Raw genomic sequence first — 18,115 nt, forward strand, 5'->3', positions numbered from 1 at the left:
AATTGCATGTGTCCTTTGGGCTGCACTGCGCATGTTAGAGTGATGACTACCAGGCATCAAAAAGGGTCCTTCTCCTACCTGTTAGATAGCAGTAATAAAGCAGAAAGCGCATAAAAATATTGCTGAAGCGCTTGCCCCTGAAGCGTGCTGGAGCCCCAGCCCTTCCAAATGGTGGAGAGGTGCAAAGCAGCCTGACTTTGGGCATGTTAGAGCACCCCTGAATCAGAAGCCTTGCGGATACTCAAGCAGCAGCTCTCCTTCCAAGCTACTTACGTGTCCAGTAGAGCTTTATAGTCCTGCACTCCTGAAATGAGATTGGCGGCAAACCTGCAAGTAGCAGATAGAAGTGACATCAGTCTTTTGTCATTTGGCAACGCTGGGCGATTTCTGAGAGACAGAGGAGAGCCTGAATGATTGATGGCACAGCATAAGGAGAGAAAGTCTTCTGGCCTGGCAAGAAGAGCCCCCTGCCCCCACCCAAAACCTAAATTAATTCATGTCAAGAGAAATATGAAATCCTAGAGACGGTCCCTTCAAATGCTTAAGCAGACTACCACAGGAGGAAGCCTGGAAGCATTTATTTAGAGAACGGGAGCAGAGGCTGAATACTTAATAGAATCCTTAACGTGGGTTTCGATATCAATACTCATAAGCTGTCTAGTTTATTAGAGTACCTCTCGTCCTAAGCAGATAGTCTTTCTGCAGAGCTGTGGACAGGTGTATTATTTCCTGACACTGCCCACTTGCGCTGAGTCTGAATGGGAGGCTCAGAGAAAAATATTTCCTTGTTAAAGCACGTGAATTAGAAAATGCAAAGTGGAGGTTTTTCAAAAGCTGTGTGCACAATAAATTTAGTCAGTAATGAATGGAAGCATTTATAGTTATGTTTCAAGTACAGTGAAAAGATACATGGGCTGTCTGTGCAAAATGTTAAAATAACACATATCGGCTTCAATGTTCTGGCTGTTTAATAATAGCATAAATTCGCATGCAGTTAATCCTTTCAGTAATGAGCAGCTAGAGAGTGCTAAAAGCAAAGAGGAAAATTGCACTATATGAAGGTAGATTTAATCTGGTTTACTGCTTTAAAAGGAGAAAATGTTTTGGCAAAGGCTGAAGAATGGAATCCTGTTTTAAGGGTGTCTGGAGAGGTATATTCTGTGCTTACCTACTTGCTAGCCTTTTTGCTTTTTAAACGATTGTAGTTGCCCACGACAGCTCAAAGGGAAAATGGCAGTTCAGGGCTGGGCAGGATGGGCCTGAAGGAAGCAGTGTTCTTGGGGAGGAATGATATTTCAGTTTTTAGTTTTAGATCCCCTGTGTTTCTGGTGCCCTTTTCGGCACCTGAGAGGGACAATTTAATGCCAGTGTGGCCTTTTCGGTTTGCAGGGTGGCTACAAGTCTTAGTGATGGCATGTTAAAGATCATTTTCCTTTAAACAATGTGTCTGAAATGAGTATTTTTTTCCATTTCAAAGTGTTTTACTTGAATTATACAATGAAAAACTTAGCAAATATTCCTTTACAAAATTATAAATCCCATGACATTTTTTTCCACGCAATAAATGTGATAGTAAAGACACTTTCATTTCTAAATATCAGTATGAGTAACCCCAGAAACACTGCCCTCCGTCAACAGACCCAGTAGGAAAACATTTAATGGTTACAGCCTTCATTTTTTAATGAAAGTTGATTGTCTTTTTGCAAAAGCAGTACATTTAAAATATCCTTTCATTTAGCAAAAGCTGCAAAGTCATAGTACATTACCTCAGCTGGTCATTTACATCCTTGAAATACTGACGAGCAAAGATAATAGCTGGGCTGGAGTTGACTGGAAGAGCTAGCCGGTTGTTGAGGTACATGTCATCCAGCCAGTAGTTAAACACCTATGGGAAGGGGACATGAAATCTTAGAGCTATGAACAACATGCGGAAAGGCAGCCTGGGGGTGAGGGGAGAGTGCCTGGTGCTCCTGGTGTCAGGCATGGGCTCTGATTAATGGAGCTCCTGAGCACTTTCAGCCTGAGCTCTGTGACCTCAGCTCAGCTGAAATCAGCCGCAATTCCGTAATCCTATTTTTCAATCAATGGCAATTTGCAGCGTGTTCCATTAAAAAGTAAACAAGCTCCATATTGTGGCGGTTTGGGTATTTTGTTGTTTGTTTCTTTTTACAGTAAAAAAATGTCTGAGTACAACATGGTAACTGCTGACTCTTGAATAGCGATTGGGATATATTTAAGAGATGGACAGAATTTTACTAGCGATGGCTTTCCTCAGGGGGCTTCAAATATTTGTCGGTGATGCCAAGATGCTCTATTGTTAGCCGGCAGGTACTGTCCTGCAGCAAGACAGAGCGGGAAAAGAATTTCCTGAGCCTAATGGTTCGGTCCTGCAGATACTGGCATGTGGATAAGGCCACGTGGAGAATTCCCTCTGTGTCCACTGACACAAATGCAGGTTACTGATGCTTGACCCAGACAGACGCACATATTAAATTTCTAACCATTTTTATTGGAAACGCAGAAGTGTGGTAACCGCATTCCTTTATGTCTGAGCAGAGCTTGAAGAATCATTATTTGGAAAATGGAGGCTTTCATAAAAAGATCAAATGGTCTTTCTGAGTTTTGCGGGCATGCTTTGCACAAAGTAACTATGAATAACAATGAAATTATGCAAAAATAATTACAAATGCATGCATCGCTTGAAAAAGTTCTCCTCTGAGATATTTCATTGCTGTTAGAACAGATGCTTCCCCCACAGTCTCTGGAGTCTTCAGGAGAGCAGGCAAGAGCTGTACTCCTGGCAAGTTCAATTCCAAATAAATTTCTAATTTATCTTAAGAATCGGGTATTTAATTTTAATAACCAGTATTTAAAGTTGAGATGTTTCAGAAAACACTTACACATCCTTCCTCTGTAATTTTCAGGCTGTAAGTGGTTAAATGAACAGTTGTCTCCTGGAACACTCTGTTATCAGGAACACTACTTAAGCGATGGTTAATTTAGCCACCAAAACCATGAAGTTCTATGATCCGAATAACAAAACGAGATTGGGCGGCATTTAGTGGAGCCCTCAGACTGTGGCAACAAGTGGTTCAAAAATTAAGCACTGCTTTTAAAATAAAAGCACTGCCAGTACTGTAGCCTTTTTTTCTGACTATAGCAGCAATTTGATGGGGTTTTCTTGTGGGTCACACAACTGAAAAGTTAAGGGAGAACCACACTTCACTGACATCGGTAGCAAGCCTGCAGGATTTCACTGAGTCCACGAAACCATTCAGTGTCTCTCTTCCTTGCTGGGATGGAAAGACTTAAAGGAGATCAGTGTTTCTAGTTTTCAGCTGCCATATTCTAACATGGTTAACGCAGGCAGGATGAACTGTGGAATGATAAGATATATTTTATCTATGGTTTATTCAATATTTCTGTCTTGGGAAGCAGAAAGCTGTGCTTTTTTAAAGGCTGAGGTCTCAGCATAGTCTATGTGATATATATATCTCTATACATGTGTATGTATATTTGGCAAAGCAAATATATCAGGGTAACTACATTGGTACGGTGTGACAATGAATGGCAAATACTAGTTTAATTTAAAAGAGTAATTCCTATCCTAAAGTATTCCATTCTAGAATATTTTGACTGGATCAGAGCTTTGGCTAGATGGGTATGCAAGGCACCTTTTATAGCCCTATCAGAAAGCATTTTTCATTTTAATAAAAACTTTAAATTCTCTTATTAAAGGGAAAGGACAAAATTACATCCAGAAAGGATGTAATACAGTGCTTCCTACCGGTAGAGCTGATGCCTGCGTGCATGGACCTGAGGTTCATGAATTGCCTCATTTATGCCAATAAACTGTTGATCTGTAAACATAATAATGGTATGGATTTTTACACCGTTTGAAAATCCTAGCCTAATATGTCTGCAATATTCATTCCCTTTGGTAGAATCTGATATGACCCGTTTTCTTTGACCCACTAAAAGAAAGCAGTGATCACACATAGAACATCACAAAAAGTTTGTAAATGAGCATCATCCAACACAGCAATTATTTTTCTCATCTGCATTTACTTACCCAGTTTGTTGTCTTTTCCCTTCTTTCCTCAAGGATTTGCTGCAAGGATTCCCCCAGGCCTCCTGCAATTCCAAACTGCTCCACGATGACCTTAGTCTTTCTAAATTGCTCCTCTGGCACCAAGTGCTTCATGCACTGTAGGTACATGCGTAAGGTCTGTTGCAGTGGTGGGACAGGAAGTTTTGGCACTGCCTAATCATTATTAAAAAAAAAAAAAAAAGAGATTAGCAAGTAATTCTATTTGTTCCCAAACTGTTCTCTTCTTTTTTTGTCTTTTTTTTCTTCTGTTGCTTTTTAAATCCATTTATTCTCTTTTAGCCATTGAGACACCTGCTTACTTCAAATGTAATTGTGTGACTTCAGTGGAGTTTCATTAGGTCTTAAAGCACCTGGATTTTAGGACACAGTATGCAGTTGTGTGCCATGCTGACAGAGTGGTGCCTCTGTAGTAGTTCTATTTGTAGGCCTTTGGCCTATGAGGATTTCCAATGGATAGGCCAGGAAACCAGTGGAAAACAGGAGAATATTCCTTGGTAAAAATTCTCGAAATCCTAGCACAAACAGGCAACTAGTCATGATGCGAGCATATAGTCTGAGCTAGGCGCTAGGAAGTCTTCTAATACATTAAGGCATAATAATATAATGCATTAAGAGAAGGTATTTCATTAGTAAAGAAGCGCAGTTAGTTTGTGATCAGTAAAACCATGGGTTAATGCTTGTCTGATTGGGCAATATGACTGGTTATACAGTTGCAGAAACAAAAAACGTGCAGATCTACCTGTTTATTAGCACTGACTACATTCAATACTCAGTAAACCTGGGCTTTACCCTGCCAAACCTCTGCTGTCAGCCAGTCTGGAACCCTCCTAGAAGGCTTCGTAAAACATTTCTTTTTATACTTGCTTTATCCTTACCCTGTTTGGAGCAGGAAACCAATAGTACCTGGGAAGAAAATCTCATGCTATCCATGCAATTAAGCTTCCTCTGTTTTTTCATGTAGAATTAACCAAGTGACCTGCAATTAGCCATTCAAAATCCAGAGTAGTTGTGGGGGCAGTGAGAAGATCACGCAAGGTGGTAATCCATGAAAGACTGGGAAATTGCAAGAGGCTGTGATGCTCTAAGCATGGTTCCTCAGGGAGGGGGATGTGCCTCCCAGTTGAGAAATGGTCATCTAACCCAGCTGTGCTTGTCCACTAGTGATTAGTGTAGACCACAAACTTTTGGAGGGTTTATTTCTCTAATTTGTTTTTTTACCTGTCTCCTAAAGCAGGTAAAGCAGGTCTTGATGTAATAGACATTCATTTTTACAGTATCACAGGACCATAGCACGCTTTTGGTTGGAAGAGACCAGTCCCTAGTCCCACCTGCTGCTGAGGGCAAGGCTGGCTGCGAACTCCTTTGCTAGTGCATGCAGGGAGGGAGGGGTGGAGGAAGTGCTCTGACCAGAAGGCAGAGTGTCGGAGTGTCCTCTGGGCTCAAATACCAGCTCTGCCTTTTGACATCCACAGAAAAGTCAGTGCTGCATTATGTTTCCCTATCTAGAAACCGAAGATTTCAGATACTCATTAAAAGTGTCACAGGATTACCTGGTATTAATGGCAATGCAAATCCAATTTAGCCCGTAATGCACCCTGAATCTCAGAAATAAAAGAACGATAGTTCTACATTTTCAAGCCATGTTTAGTCAGGGCACATCTCTTCTGTCATTGATTTCTTGGTCAGTGGAAACAGATGTGCCAAATAATATTTCTTTTTCATACCTGGCTTTGGTCCGATCTTTCTGGGTGAGGTTACTGTACAGTTTGTGACTCTGCTTAGGAAAAAAGTTTTAAACCCACTGGGTTGACTACTTACAGGCATACTCATCCAGCGTCTCTTAAAACAGCTTGAAAATGAATCATAGGTGATAGTTTGATAGTTCTGTACTATTAAGAAATAATTACATGCCTTCTCTGACTGTGTAGTAATGCATCCGCTGTTGTGTAATAATATTACACTTACTGGGATTCTTTGCAGGATGTTGGGAGGAAGAGTGTACTTGGATGTGAGAAACACTAATGTTAGATCAAAGTTTCTGATCATAAACTGCTGCAGGATAACTAGTGTTCCCTGAAACAAAGAAATCAGCTCTGGAACAGAGCTTGGTTTACAATTACTATGTTCGTTTACATCGATTTACAGCATTAAAAGTTGTTAAGTCATCTATCTTCAATATTTTTTCTTTTTGTTTTCCTGGAAACAATCACTTACGGTCTCATCCTTACTGCATGCATCTTTCTCTTTCTTCTGCATGTTTTTTTCTAGGACAGGCATTCCTGCATTTCTTTTGATATCTTTTCTTGAGGACAGAAATTGAAGCCACTTGGGGACGCTTATGGAGCCTCACGTGCCTCAGTTCTGGAAATAGAAAAGATTTAAAGTCCAGTCAGTACCCATTATTTATAAGCAAAATGTACGTGGGGAGTACATGGAAGCTTCGGAATGCAAAACTAAAGAGAAATAGAAGTACGACGTTCAAAAGTAGCTGAACCGAGCCCTGTGGAGATTGCTCTGACATTCTGTGTGTCCCATTTCGCTATAAATTTCTTTATCCAGAACTCTCTGATGCACATAAATGCTCCCTTCTCAGCATGGTTTATTTTGTCCCTCTAATTTACTTCGCAGTGCATTGTGCCGTGGTCTGCCAGCTTTGTAGTAGCGTTACACGTTAGCTGGAGGAAAGAGGTGACTTTTCTTTTAATGTACTTAAGTCAACACAGGTATAGTAAGGTTGCAGTTTTCTATCTAAGGATCTTGTATGTCCTCCCTGTACCATTTTATATGAAAGCACCACAGTCTTTAAACGCATTTGTCATTGCACAGTTCCATGGACCCAGTGAGGTGCTGTCCTGTCCGTGTTAAAGATGTGGAAGCTGTGGAAAGGAGTGTGATGGGGAGGTGCCTTTGCCCCCTGCAGGCTAGGAGCTCGCAGGGTGCCAGTGCTTTGGGGCACAGCTCCGGGCTGGGGGACCCCGTGAGCCTTTCTAGGCTGGCTGTGGGAGGACTGGGAGGGGTTGCATGCTCTGAGTATACATACATCTGAGCTGCTTTGCACAGCAGTCTTTCCAAATAGCAGATACCTACCCAGGGAGACGGCTAAACCTGCCAAAAGTCACAGAAGTAATCTGTGACAGAGAAAATACTTCCACTTGTGTCTCTCTGGTATTGCGCTTATCCTGGTTTTCACTTCTAAAGATGCCTGTTTCTCCTCTTCTGTGCGAGAATAAGCTATACGTCACACATATTTCTTCCAGTGTAATACTGCCCAGACCAAGCAGTTGTCCTTCAGTTACAGTGCTACACCTAAAGCAGAGTAAATTCTGTGTGTTCAGTCAGGTCTTGACAGATCACAGATTTTTGGGGGTTTTATAATTACTTTACACTGCATGGATGCAAAATATGAAAGAAAACATATGTTGGCTAAGTAGAAAAGAATATCACATTTCCTTCTGAAACCCTTGGGACTGTACATTCAGGGCACTTGAATTAGTTCTACAAGAGTTTTTAAGAACAATTTGGATAAAAAGCTACAGTGTATGAAAGTGAGATGAATTTTGCTTAGCAATGGGCAGGGATGGCTGTGCATTATTCCTCTCGAGGAATCAGCTTGGCTATTCCAGCCCTGCGGCTTCAGCATGGCTCTGCCAATGTGTTTGCGGTCACTGACACCTTGTGTTGATCCTGTCCTCTCCCTGTCCTGCGCTGGCTGCCAGTGGGGCCACGTTCTGTGCAGTAGGTTGTGTAAGGCTGAGAGATGTCCCTGGGGCCCTGCAACGAGCCGCTGGGCAAACTCGTGTTGATGTGTCATCTGCTCAGGATTTCAACCCAGGTGAGAGACGATTTCCCTCATGGAAAGGCCACATTAACCCGCTGTGCTGCTCCGCTCCCTCTCGTGTGCTACACAGGTCACATCACTTAGACGTGCACACTCCTCCTAGCAACGCAGGTTCAAAGAACCTCAAATAATGAACATGTCCTGTAACTCCCGTAAGGCTTGCCCAGTTGTTTATGGGCTGGCCTCAGCTCCCCACCAGTGTTCACGTACAGAGCGGCCATTTTGTCTTTAGAGCCCCTAAAACTGTATTCCCCTAAAGGAAAAAATCCTGCCGGTATCCTCCTTACCAGGACTTTTGTTCTTTCTTTCCTTATGTTTTTTATCAAACTGCAATATGGAGCCATACTGACTACAAGTCAATACCGGCTCTGCATCTGTGGGACGTGCTACTAATAACAGACTCACATATCTGTAAAATCAGTGTAGTAAGAGTTTGGGGGTAGTAGCCTGAATGGTACTTTTCTCTGTCATGGGGATGAACTGAAGCTTTGTCTCTGGTCTGAGCGCTGCCAGCTTAGCATCACACCCAATCCTATATATGTGCTCAATAAAGGACAAGGAAACTGACACAAGAGAAAATCCAGCAGAAATACAAGATGACTTCAAAGCTGCTCACTGGAGTGGCTGTGGGGTGCATTTTCAAAGTTATTAGGCAAAAAAAAAAAAAAAATTAATCCTAGCTGTTTTTATTTACAGCTGGCTTAGCTGGAGGGCTGGGGTGAGCGGCTTAGCAGGGTGGCTGCGAGTCATGGCAGGCTGGGGAGCGGGGTGGCCTTCCCCACAGCTCAAACCCACAACAAAAGGCACTGATCTCTCGGTTTGCGGATAGCAGAGAAGGACTCGAAATAAGCCCACGTGCTTATACTTGAGTTCATACACTGCAGACTCGCAAGCTTGCCGTATGTAATGCTGTTGGGGCATTAGATTCAGCCCCCATCTATTCATCCTCACTCTCGGTGTTATCAGGAGGATAAGCTTAAAGTTCTCAGGCATCTATGCTTAAAGTTAAGAGGAATGTGTGCGGGGACACACGTGTCAAGGGTGCGCCCTTGGCAGTACGAGAGAAGCCAGGAGCTGCCTGTCTTGCCCCGACGCCTTCCCGCACCTCAGCCCCGGAGGAGCCCCTTCCTTCCCTTCCCCTTCCCGCACCTCAGCCCCAGAGGAGCCCCTTCCTTCCCTTCCCTTTCCCGCACCTCAGCCCCAGAGGAGCCCCTTCCTTCCCTTCCCCGTCCCGCACCGCCCCGGGGTGCCGCCGGGTTGGGCGAGGGGACCCCGCCGGCCCGGCAGGACCCGCCGCTCCCCGTCCCCCGCGCCCCGGTCCTTGCGGCCGCGCCGTCGGGGCTGCGGGAGGCGCGGGGCCGCGCAGCCCGTCCCGTCCCTCACCTGCTCGTCGGGGCGGCTCCGGAGCGGCTGCCGGGCGGGCTGGGCTCGGCGCGGCGGCGGCTCTGTCCGAGGTACCGCCGCCTCCTCCCGCCGCCGGGTCCCCTCTGGGCGGGGGCGTGCGGTGCGCGGCTGGCCCCGCCGCCGCCTGGCTCCTCCCCGGCCCGGCCCGCCCCTCCGCTTCTGCCCCTTCCGCCACCGGCACCGGCGACACCTCGCCCCCGTGTCCCGGGAGGAGCCGCGCCCTCCCCCCGCCCCCCCCCACCCCCGCGCCCTTTCCGCCGTCGGAGCCCGCCGAGAGGCTCCGCGGCAAGGGGAGCCCCCCGAGGGTCACCCCGCCTCGCCACGGGGCTGCTTGTCGCCGGTGCGGGAACCCGCGGCCCCCGAAAGCTTCGTGACGGGAGCGGGGCGGCCCCGGGAGCGGGGCGGGGGAGGCTCCGCTGTCGCCGCTTTACCGCACCGAGACCGGCTGCGGTTTAGCGAAGCGGGGCTCAGCTCCCACGGCCGCGACCACCGCTCCCTCGCCCAGCCCGTCGCCGTGCTTTGGAACCCCCGTGAGCGGCGGCGGCTCCTGCGGGAGCTGCGGTGCTTCCCGCACCGACCAGCCGTCCGTCCGCGCCCCCTCCGCGCCCCCACCTCCCCAGGGACGGGTGGAAACCCTTGAATAGTTGCTGTGGCCGTCCAGATAATTTTTCCCCCGCCTCTTGAGATTATAAACCGTTTATTTTGTTTCCCAATGAGCTAAGAATTCAAATAAACGATTTTATTTTAAATCAAGATAAATTTACAGGGCAAAATATGCACTCTGGTTCCGTTGTGGGTGGATGGAAGGTTCCCACTTTTTTCAAAGGTTTGAATGAAGCATTTCACCCATCTTTTGTTTTGTTTAATCCCTGTCGGCTACGCTGAGGCGGGCGCGTTGCAGCTGGGGCAGCGTTCAGCACCGAGAAAGGCGATTTCCAGTGTTGTGTCTCTAACTGCTGGTAGTGCCGTTTGGAATATTTGAGAACTGAAATTCATGATTGTGGGAATTAAATTCGCATGAGAATGCAAGGAGCTGTTTTTAGGCGACCGAGAGCACGTTTGCAGTGCGGTGGTGTTTGCTCAGACCTGTTAACGTATGTTTTGAAGAAAGAATGAGAACATTTTGCACCGGGGTTTTCTCCTGGGTGATTTTGGTAACCGATGAGGTTTGTGTTATGAGGAATTGTTACCGTAGGGGTTACCCTGAGCACAATCAGCTCACTCCATCAAGCAGCTCTCAACAATGAAACAAAGACAATAGATCCCCTTCAATTCCGTTTATTCTTGTAGTTTGGACTTCAACATAATACAGCATATTGCACTTACCGGAGAGCAGCACAAGAGAGAAAAATAAAAGTACAATACTTCAGTTTATTCCCAAGGAAGAATAAGATGTTGTGATAATTGTTGCTCTTCTTAAACATATGAAACCAACTGAAAATCTAAGTATATGTACACAAGATTTACTAAGTCCCTGAATATGCCATTCAAAATTTTACACACTTTTTTGCTTTTCTTATATTTTTTTACTATTTTTTACAGAGATATACAGTATGTCACACACAGTTTCAGCTTGAGAAAACTTTGCACAATTATAGCCTGGCTACGAGGCCGTTGGGGTTTTTTTTGTGTTTTTTTTTTTTGTTTTGGTGGTTGTGTTTTTATTTAAAGGATTCCCCTCCCCCACCTCCCACCCCCCGATTTATGCTGATGATTATTCAGATAATTTTCTTCAGGATTGAACCCCCCACTCCCCACCTCCTCCACCTTGCCAGAATGTTGAAGGAAATACCAATTGGAAATAAGTCTAGAAGAAGAAAGCCATTACATCATGACAAAGGTTAAACTGTATATATTGCACGTCAGTACAGAAACATAATGCAATAACGCTTTCACCCCCCCTTCCCCTCTCTCCCACATGTCCCTCCTTGCTCCTGGGGCCGGGTGGCGTGGGGGAACCTAACTGTACTCATAGTCTGATGAGTCCTCCTCGGACACCCCTGTCAGGTCTCTGCGGTAGGAGCCCATGCCATTCTCCTCCGCTTCGCCTGCTGGCCGGAGGCTTTTCCCCGTGCCTTTGCGCTCCTCCATTTTGATGGTGTTGTAGAGTCCCTTAGGTCCTTCTTCAAGCAGGATGTTCCTCTCCGAGTGAGAGGGTTTCATTTGGCAGACATTTTTGAGGAGGAGGAGGACGGGGGCGTAAAGCACATTGGCGAGCCCCATCCCCAGGTTGAGCTGCGCAAAGCCCATGGTGTGCACGATCTGGCCGGCCACAATGGGCCCCAGGGCATATGCCACAGAGTAGGAGATGTCTGCGATGGCGTAGACACTGCCGTAGACAGAGACGTGGCGCACGTCCACCAGGAAGGCCAGGGTGGGCAGCAGGGCTGTGTCCACTAGGGCAATGCCGAAGCAGATGCCGCAGAGGGGAATGACAACCTGCCCGAAATTCCTGCAGGCTGGCACCAGGCAGGAGCTGGCTCCAATGATGGCCATGCCCAGGGCTCCATAAAACCACTGGAGGTGGGGGTATGCGGCGGCCAGCCGGACGGTGACGTAGACGCCCAGCACGTGGGGGAAGAAGGCGGGCAGCCAGGTGAGGCCCACCTCCCAGTCGCTGGCCCCCATGGACTCCTCCATCCAGTTGGCAATGGTGGGCTCCAGGAAGGCCAGGGGGATGTTGCAGGTGGCCAGGGCCCCCGCCACCACGGCGATGTAGGGGTCGACCATCAGGCGGTGGATGGGGGTGCCAACAGGCATGTTGGCCCGGGCGCCGGTGGCGCAGGGCGGCGCCAGGGCCAGCAGCAGCAGCCCGTCGAGGAGGCAGACGCAGGCCAGCACGAGGAAGGGCACCTGCTTGCCTGCAAACTCGTAGAGGACTCCACCGAAGGGGGGGGCGGCCAAGCTGCCGAAAGAGATGCAGGCCAAGGCCATGCCCAGGGCACGGCTCCGCGCCGGCTCCTCGGCGTAGCGGTCGGCGATGAGGGCGATGCCGGCGGTGTCGGCAAAGGCCGAGCCCATCCCTTGCAGGCTGCGCGCCGCGAACAGCGTCGCGTAGTTCTCGGCGAAGGCAAAGGTGAGGGTGGCGAGGAACATGATGGCCAACCCGGCTAGCAGTGGCACCTCGTAGCCCACGCGGTCGATGAGGGTGCCACTGAGGGGATTCACCAGCAGCTGCAGTATGGCTTTGGAGGCGAACAGCACCCCGATCTGCACGTCCTCGTTGCCCCCCGCCGCCGGCGGGTACCGCGCCGGCAGGAGGCTCCGGTTGCCGCTGCCGCCGCCGCCGCTGTCGTTGCCCCCCGCGGGCGCGGACGGGCCGTCGGGGCGGCCTCCGCCGCGCATGGCCGCGATGTAGTCGGGGATGATGGGGACGATGACCATGTAGAGCATGTTGTCCAGCAGCAGGGCCACGCACACCACCATGAGCAGCAGCCGCCGCTGCCGCCGCGCTTCCCCCATGGCGGTGTCCAGCCGCCGCCGCCGCTCGCCCACCGCCTCCGAGAGCCGCGCCACGGCGGCCCTCGCCCGGCCCGCGCCCCCCGCCTCCGCCATCGCCTCCGGCATCGCCCTCAGCGCCGCCGCCCCGCCGCCCGCATGGGGCACGGCGAGGGCGGCCCCGCCGCCGCCGCCTCCTCCTCCTCCTCCTCCTTCTTCTTCTCCTCCTCCTCCTCCTCTGCCGCCGCCGCCCCAGCCGCCGCCGCCGCTCACCTCCCGGCGGCCGCCGCCAGCCCGCGCCGCCGCTGCCAGGCGGCTCCGAGGGGCCGGCCCTCCATCACCACACTAATAAGCTCCGCTCACCGAAACCCCACCCGCGTCCCCCCCATCCTCCCCGCCCGCCCGCCCATCCGCGCCCCGCCCCGCCGTACCGCGCTGGCGGCCACAGCTCTGCCCGGCCGCGGTGAGGGGGCTGCGGGGCCCTGCCCGCCCCGGGGGTTTGCCTGGGGACGGGGAGGCGGGGGCCCGCCGGTAGCTCTCGCCGCCCCGACGGCGCGGCTCCCCGCGGGACGCCCGGCGGCCCTGGAAGCGGCCCTGGCGGCCTCCCGGAGCCCCTCGCTCCGTGGTTCCCCTCGGGGCTTGACCGGCGCAGGGGCAGCGGGCCGGCTCCGACGTGCGCCCGCCCGCCGGTGCTGCGGGAAGCGGTCCGGAATCCCGCTCGCCTGCGGGACCGGCGATTACCGGCTCGGTACCGGCCGCAAAGCCCCCCTCAGCCCCCGCCGCCCCCTCCCCGGCCGCCCTGTGCCCCCGCGGTCCGGGCCGGCCCCACCAGCTGCCGCCGTCTAAGCCGGGAGCTACCGGCCGGCACAGCTCCGCCGCCCGGGACGCAGCCCCGACGGCCGGGCAGGGCGCGGGGGCGCCGGGAGGAGCTCGGGCTGAGCGGGAAGGGGGCCAGACAGGGCTCCCACCTCGGAGGCTGCGTTGGAAAGCAGAGAGCAACCCAGTGACCACCTTCCTGCATGCATGCGTGCGTAGCACTTGGACAAACACCAAGGAAATAATCTTCAGGTGCAGTGGTGTTACACACTTCCCACGTCTTGCCTGGCCAGTGCTGCAGCTGGAAGCCCTGCGGAGCAAGGGGCCTCGCTCGGTGCAGAGGCTTTGGTATTAGGAAGATACGGCTGGCATAAAGCAGGGGGTAAATGTCATTACTCCTGTAACAGAAATGACATGTGGGCTGATCTGGGGAGGATCTCTGCGGAAGGCTGTATGAAATAACTGGATCTCTCTGCCAAGCGGTTCCTGAGTAGATGTGGAGTTCAGGCGCCTTCATTTGCTTGCGCAGCTGGGCTTCTGTAGCTGAAAGGGAGGTGATTTATCTGTCAGTTGCTGTATCTTGCTCCGTTGCAGAACTGTCTGGATGGCCAGAAGGACTTTAAGCTGGATCCCTGCATGGAGTGGCATACAGATCTGATTGTGTTTACAGAGACGCGGAGTCTTAATCCACACTTAAAATAACGATGCCCCTAGACATCCGCGTGGTCATTGTTATCAATATTTGTTATTCATTTACTGCCCTGCTGTAAAACTGCAGAAATACACCAATGGCAATAGGGACAAAGCTCTTGACCCAGGACTCTAAAGAAGGTAGTATCCCAAACACTTCAAAAGACCATTTCAGAGCGTAAAAGGGAAGTGTCTGAGAGAATAGAAGAGCGCTGTTGGAAGGGTGCTGAGCTGAAGGCCAAGGCTGCTGCACTTGGCTGCATGGTTCAGGCTACTTGTCATCTGCGAGGCAGGGGGAAAAAAACCCCAAAGGCTGCAAAGCTCATCCTCCTCGCATTCCTCAAACAGACCCTGGGGTAGCGGCCTGAGAACATGTACCTGCGAGGGATTGGGGGCACAGGAGGAGCAGCTCCCAGGATGATAAGGAAACTGCCGAAGGAGGCACCCCCTGTTTGGGATGGATGTCACGTTTGCAGTAAGTGGTAATGGGTTGGGGGCAGGTATGACTGGATCATTGCTGTGCTGCAGTCAGGAGTATTGGAATCTTGGCTCTTGCTTGATGAGGCACTTTATTTGATTAAAGTTTCCCTTTTAATCAGAGATATGGCCATTTCCCGTCTCTAAAATGGAATCTGGCTCTGGGGGTCATGTCTGGATAATAAAGGGACTGGTTCTCTTGTCTCAGGGGAGCTGATATCGAATTTATTACCATCAAGGGAAAGCAGTATTATACTTGTAAAATGTTGCATAATAAATTTAGCCTTCTTAGTAAATCAAATCAGCAGATACCCTTATCTGCAAGAGATGCGTCATCGCTACGTGAGCTTCTTTGACTAGACAGAACTAATGGGGAGAAAATGTACCTTCAAATGTGATCAAAGTTGATGGACCTACAGTAAATTAAAGTAAAGACAAGTCTTCCCTGTGTTTGGCTTAGAAACTCATAATTACATTTGGGAAGGGACTTCAGGGTGAGGTGCAATGACTTTTAAAATTTTGTACTTTTATCCCAAAGCCCAGAAGAAGTGACACTTATTTGGTTGCAGAGGAGGAATGCGGAGGAGGTGGTGTACTTCGTTTGTCCTCCAGTGCAGAACATGCAGTTTTGGAGAGCCACTGTTAATGTCAGGGAGATGGAGAAGATTTCAGGTCTGTAGAAAGAAGAGAGTTGACTGCACCAGGACTTCTCACCACTTTCTTTGTTCTAGAGCTGTAGATGAAGTAAAATGCAGCTTGTGATGGCTGTTTTGTTACAGAGAGGAATTTATTCTTGAGTCCAAAAAAAAAACCCAGGGCCCAGGAAGGGAAATAACATTTAGAATCTTCAAGATTTCAGGAAGAACAGAAAATATATAACACATATATGAGCATATAAATCTGCACGTCTGATGACGGTATCACTTCAGATTGAACATGAGGGGAAAGTGGGGTCTAGTCTAACCAGCCAGTCACATTTCCAACACTCTAGTTTAAGAAGAAAGACCTACCTTGGGAATTCTGGAAAAATGAGAAACATTTCTCTCCAAACCTCAAAATGAATGAGTAGTTAAACAGAAAACGAGTTGTGTACAATCCGTGTGTGCTTGTCCTGCTACCGACTGAATTGATAGTCCTTGCTCTTTGCAATGACAGTTGTTTTTGATGCTGTATCAGGGTGATTTTATGGAGAGAGAGAGGGAAGCAACAACTGCTGTGATGCACTCTGCTGTCAGGAATGGACTTAAGTTAATCGTGCATCATTAGGAGTCTGTCTTCCACAGGAGAAAAACTTTTTGCTATGAGGAGTCTAAACACAAGGAGTCAGAGTTCCTCATATCTGCAAAATATTTTCTTAATAGCTCGAGTACTTAATGTCTGCGATAGAGAACTTGTCCTCTTAAGGATATGGCAATATGTTTTAGCACTTAGTGCTAAATTAATTATGTGTTTCTTCTCTAATTTTAATTTCTGATTAAAAGACCTGCTAATCTGATCCTGCCAAACAGGAGAGGCTCACCTAGTTTGACAAGTATGTTATGATCTTTAGAAGTGTGGTGGAGGAAGAGGAGATAGAGGGGGAAGTCTGTTTTCAACAACTTAATTTCAAAAGCGTTTTTGTGCACAGAACAGTGGAGCTGTCAAACAGAAACCAATAAATTATTGCCATGAGTAGAATTATTGAGAAAACATTGGCTGTTCTGCCTTGGCCATTAACATATTCCTGTATGTCAGCTGAGCTTCCTACCCTTCCTGGTAGGCACTAAAACCTTTGTTCCCAAGGCAGAGAGACACCCGGGTGCGGGCAGAGGCACACAGAGGCACACACACGAGCTTTGGAGAGCAAGGGAAAGAGGGATCCTGGCAGGGGCTGGCAAACCCCGTGGCTGGTGGTGCCATGCATGGCACCGACGGGGAGGCCGGGCAGGGCTCGGTGCCCCTGCTCCTGCGGCGGGTTCCCGCTGGGCAGGTCTGCTTGGCGGTGGGGGCTGGACAAGCCTCTGCGCCTTCAGCCGAGGGGGCTTTTGGCGTTAGCAGGATTAGCCACCAGGCACAGCCTTGCGGGGAGACCGCGTCGGTTGTAATTCCCTGCCAACACTTCACGCGTGATACAGGTGTGACGAGGGATGGGGACTGTACGTGAAAGTGTGCCTGTCCCTTTCTGTAAAAGCTGTGTTCAATAAGCAAATGGTTGTCATAACCTTTTTTTTTTTCTTGAGGAATGGTAAATGATCTGTTTTCTTTTTTTTTAATGTTGCACCCATGCTTCATGCTGCTTCACTCTTTGGCAATAACGCTTAGAGAGAGACAGAAAAATAGATGAGAAAGAGAAGAGAGAAGGTAATTCAAGGGTTTCTGTCTAAGCTTATGTTAGGTCTAGCAATAGTTGATGCTCTTGTTAGTTGTAATAGACAGTTGTGCAGTTAGAGTTAAAAAAGAACTATTCAATTATAGCGTGCCTTCCACCTCTGAAAGTACAGGGTATTCTCTGTAACAAAGTCACGTCTCTGCTTCTAAATGGCTGTGTGAATGGACTTTCCGCTTCCCCCCTTGGAGAATACTTTGCTGTCCAATAAAATTAATGGCTTAAGTAGTCTCCTAATGTTGAGTTTGAAATTTCTTTTCCTGTTTTGCTCCTACTATGCCTACGTCTACTGTGTGTGTCACCTTAAACCACCCTTGTCTCTTCTTAACACCCTTCAAACATCTGCTCTGTCAGTCCCAGACCAGATGAGGACTACAGACAGTGTCCATCTTTGAGATGCGAGAAGCAGCTGTAAGATCTGGGCAGATCCTGCACCTCCCAGTGACTGCTAGGAAGAGTCCTAGTGCGTTAGCATCATTTTTGTCCTATCATGGCTTTCTTTGCTCTTTTGAGGAAGCCTGTCAAAATGTTCTCCAACCAACCATAAAAATATTTTTTTTCTAAAGTTACCCTGTATTTCAGCTTTTCAGTTGTACAAATACAGAATCTATCCTTGCTCCAAAACCCCTCAAGTTCGTGGATGCACTCATTTCTCATCCAGTTTTGCAGGGAGCAGGAACTGAAGAAATATTGTGATGCTACTGATTCTTAACGTGCTTCTCCACTAGCCACTCCTCATGTCTGCTTACCTTTTGCGGCCTTGCTGTAGCCCAAATCAAATTCCTCATTAGGTCCTCGTTGTTAACAGCCTCTCAGAACTAAGACAGCAGGAAACACATCTTCCACACGCTCACAAATAGTTTCCGTGGCTTAAAAAGCGGTATCAGATTGGCAATCTGATTTGCTGACAGTTTAAATGTAGGTTTCCATCATGCTGGCGTTCTCCTCGTGCTGGCTACAGAAGGAGGATATTTCA

General features: G+C 48.9%; 2 protein-coding genes across 2 annotated transcripts in view; both read right to left on the reverse strand.

The window, feature by feature from the left end:
* CHAT (choline O-acetyltransferase) overlaps positions 1–9,451 on the reverse strand; it is a 32,777-nt gene extending 23,326 nt beyond the window's left edge. The window contains exons 1-5 of the mRNA XM_064464845.1: positions 9,333–9,451; positions 6,326–6,472; positions 4,073–4,264; positions 1,767–1,885; positions 274–327 (exon numbers count right to left, since the gene is read on the reverse strand). Of these exons, the coding sequence (XP_064320915.1) occupies positions 274–327; positions 1,767–1,885; positions 4,073–4,264; positions 6,326–6,388 (428 nt within the window). The 5' untranslated portion in view covers positions 6,389–6,472; positions 9,333–9,451. The remainder of the gene's footprint in view (positions 1–273; positions 328–1,766; positions 1,886–4,072; positions 4,265–6,325; positions 6,473–9,332) is intronic.
* A 1,174-nt stretch (positions 9,452–10,625) lies between these two features.
* Positions 10,626–12,908, reverse strand: SLC18A3 (solute carrier family 18 member A3). The gene has a single exon (XM_064464999.1). It carries the CDS (start codon positions 12,906–12,908, stop codon positions 11,313–11,315), a length of 1,596 nt encoding a protein of 531 aa, XP_064321069.1. The 3' UTR covers positions 10,626–11,312.
* Between the last annotated feature and the right edge of the window lie 5,207 nt (positions 12,909–18,115).

The sequence above is a fragment of the Phalacrocorax carbo genome, chromosome 13 (genome assembly GCF_963921805.1).
Source record: "Phalacrocorax carbo chromosome 13, bPhaCar2.1, whole genome shotgun sequence".
NCBI lineage: Eukaryota > Metazoa > Chordata > Aves > Suliformes > Phalacrocoracidae > Phalacrocorax > Phalacrocorax carbo.

Coding starts and splice junctions, on each gene's coding strand:
- SLC18A3 (XM_064464999.1), bottom strand. CDS start 12,908: ATGGCGGAGGCGGGGGGCGCGGGCCGGGCGAGGGCCGCCGTGGCGCGG.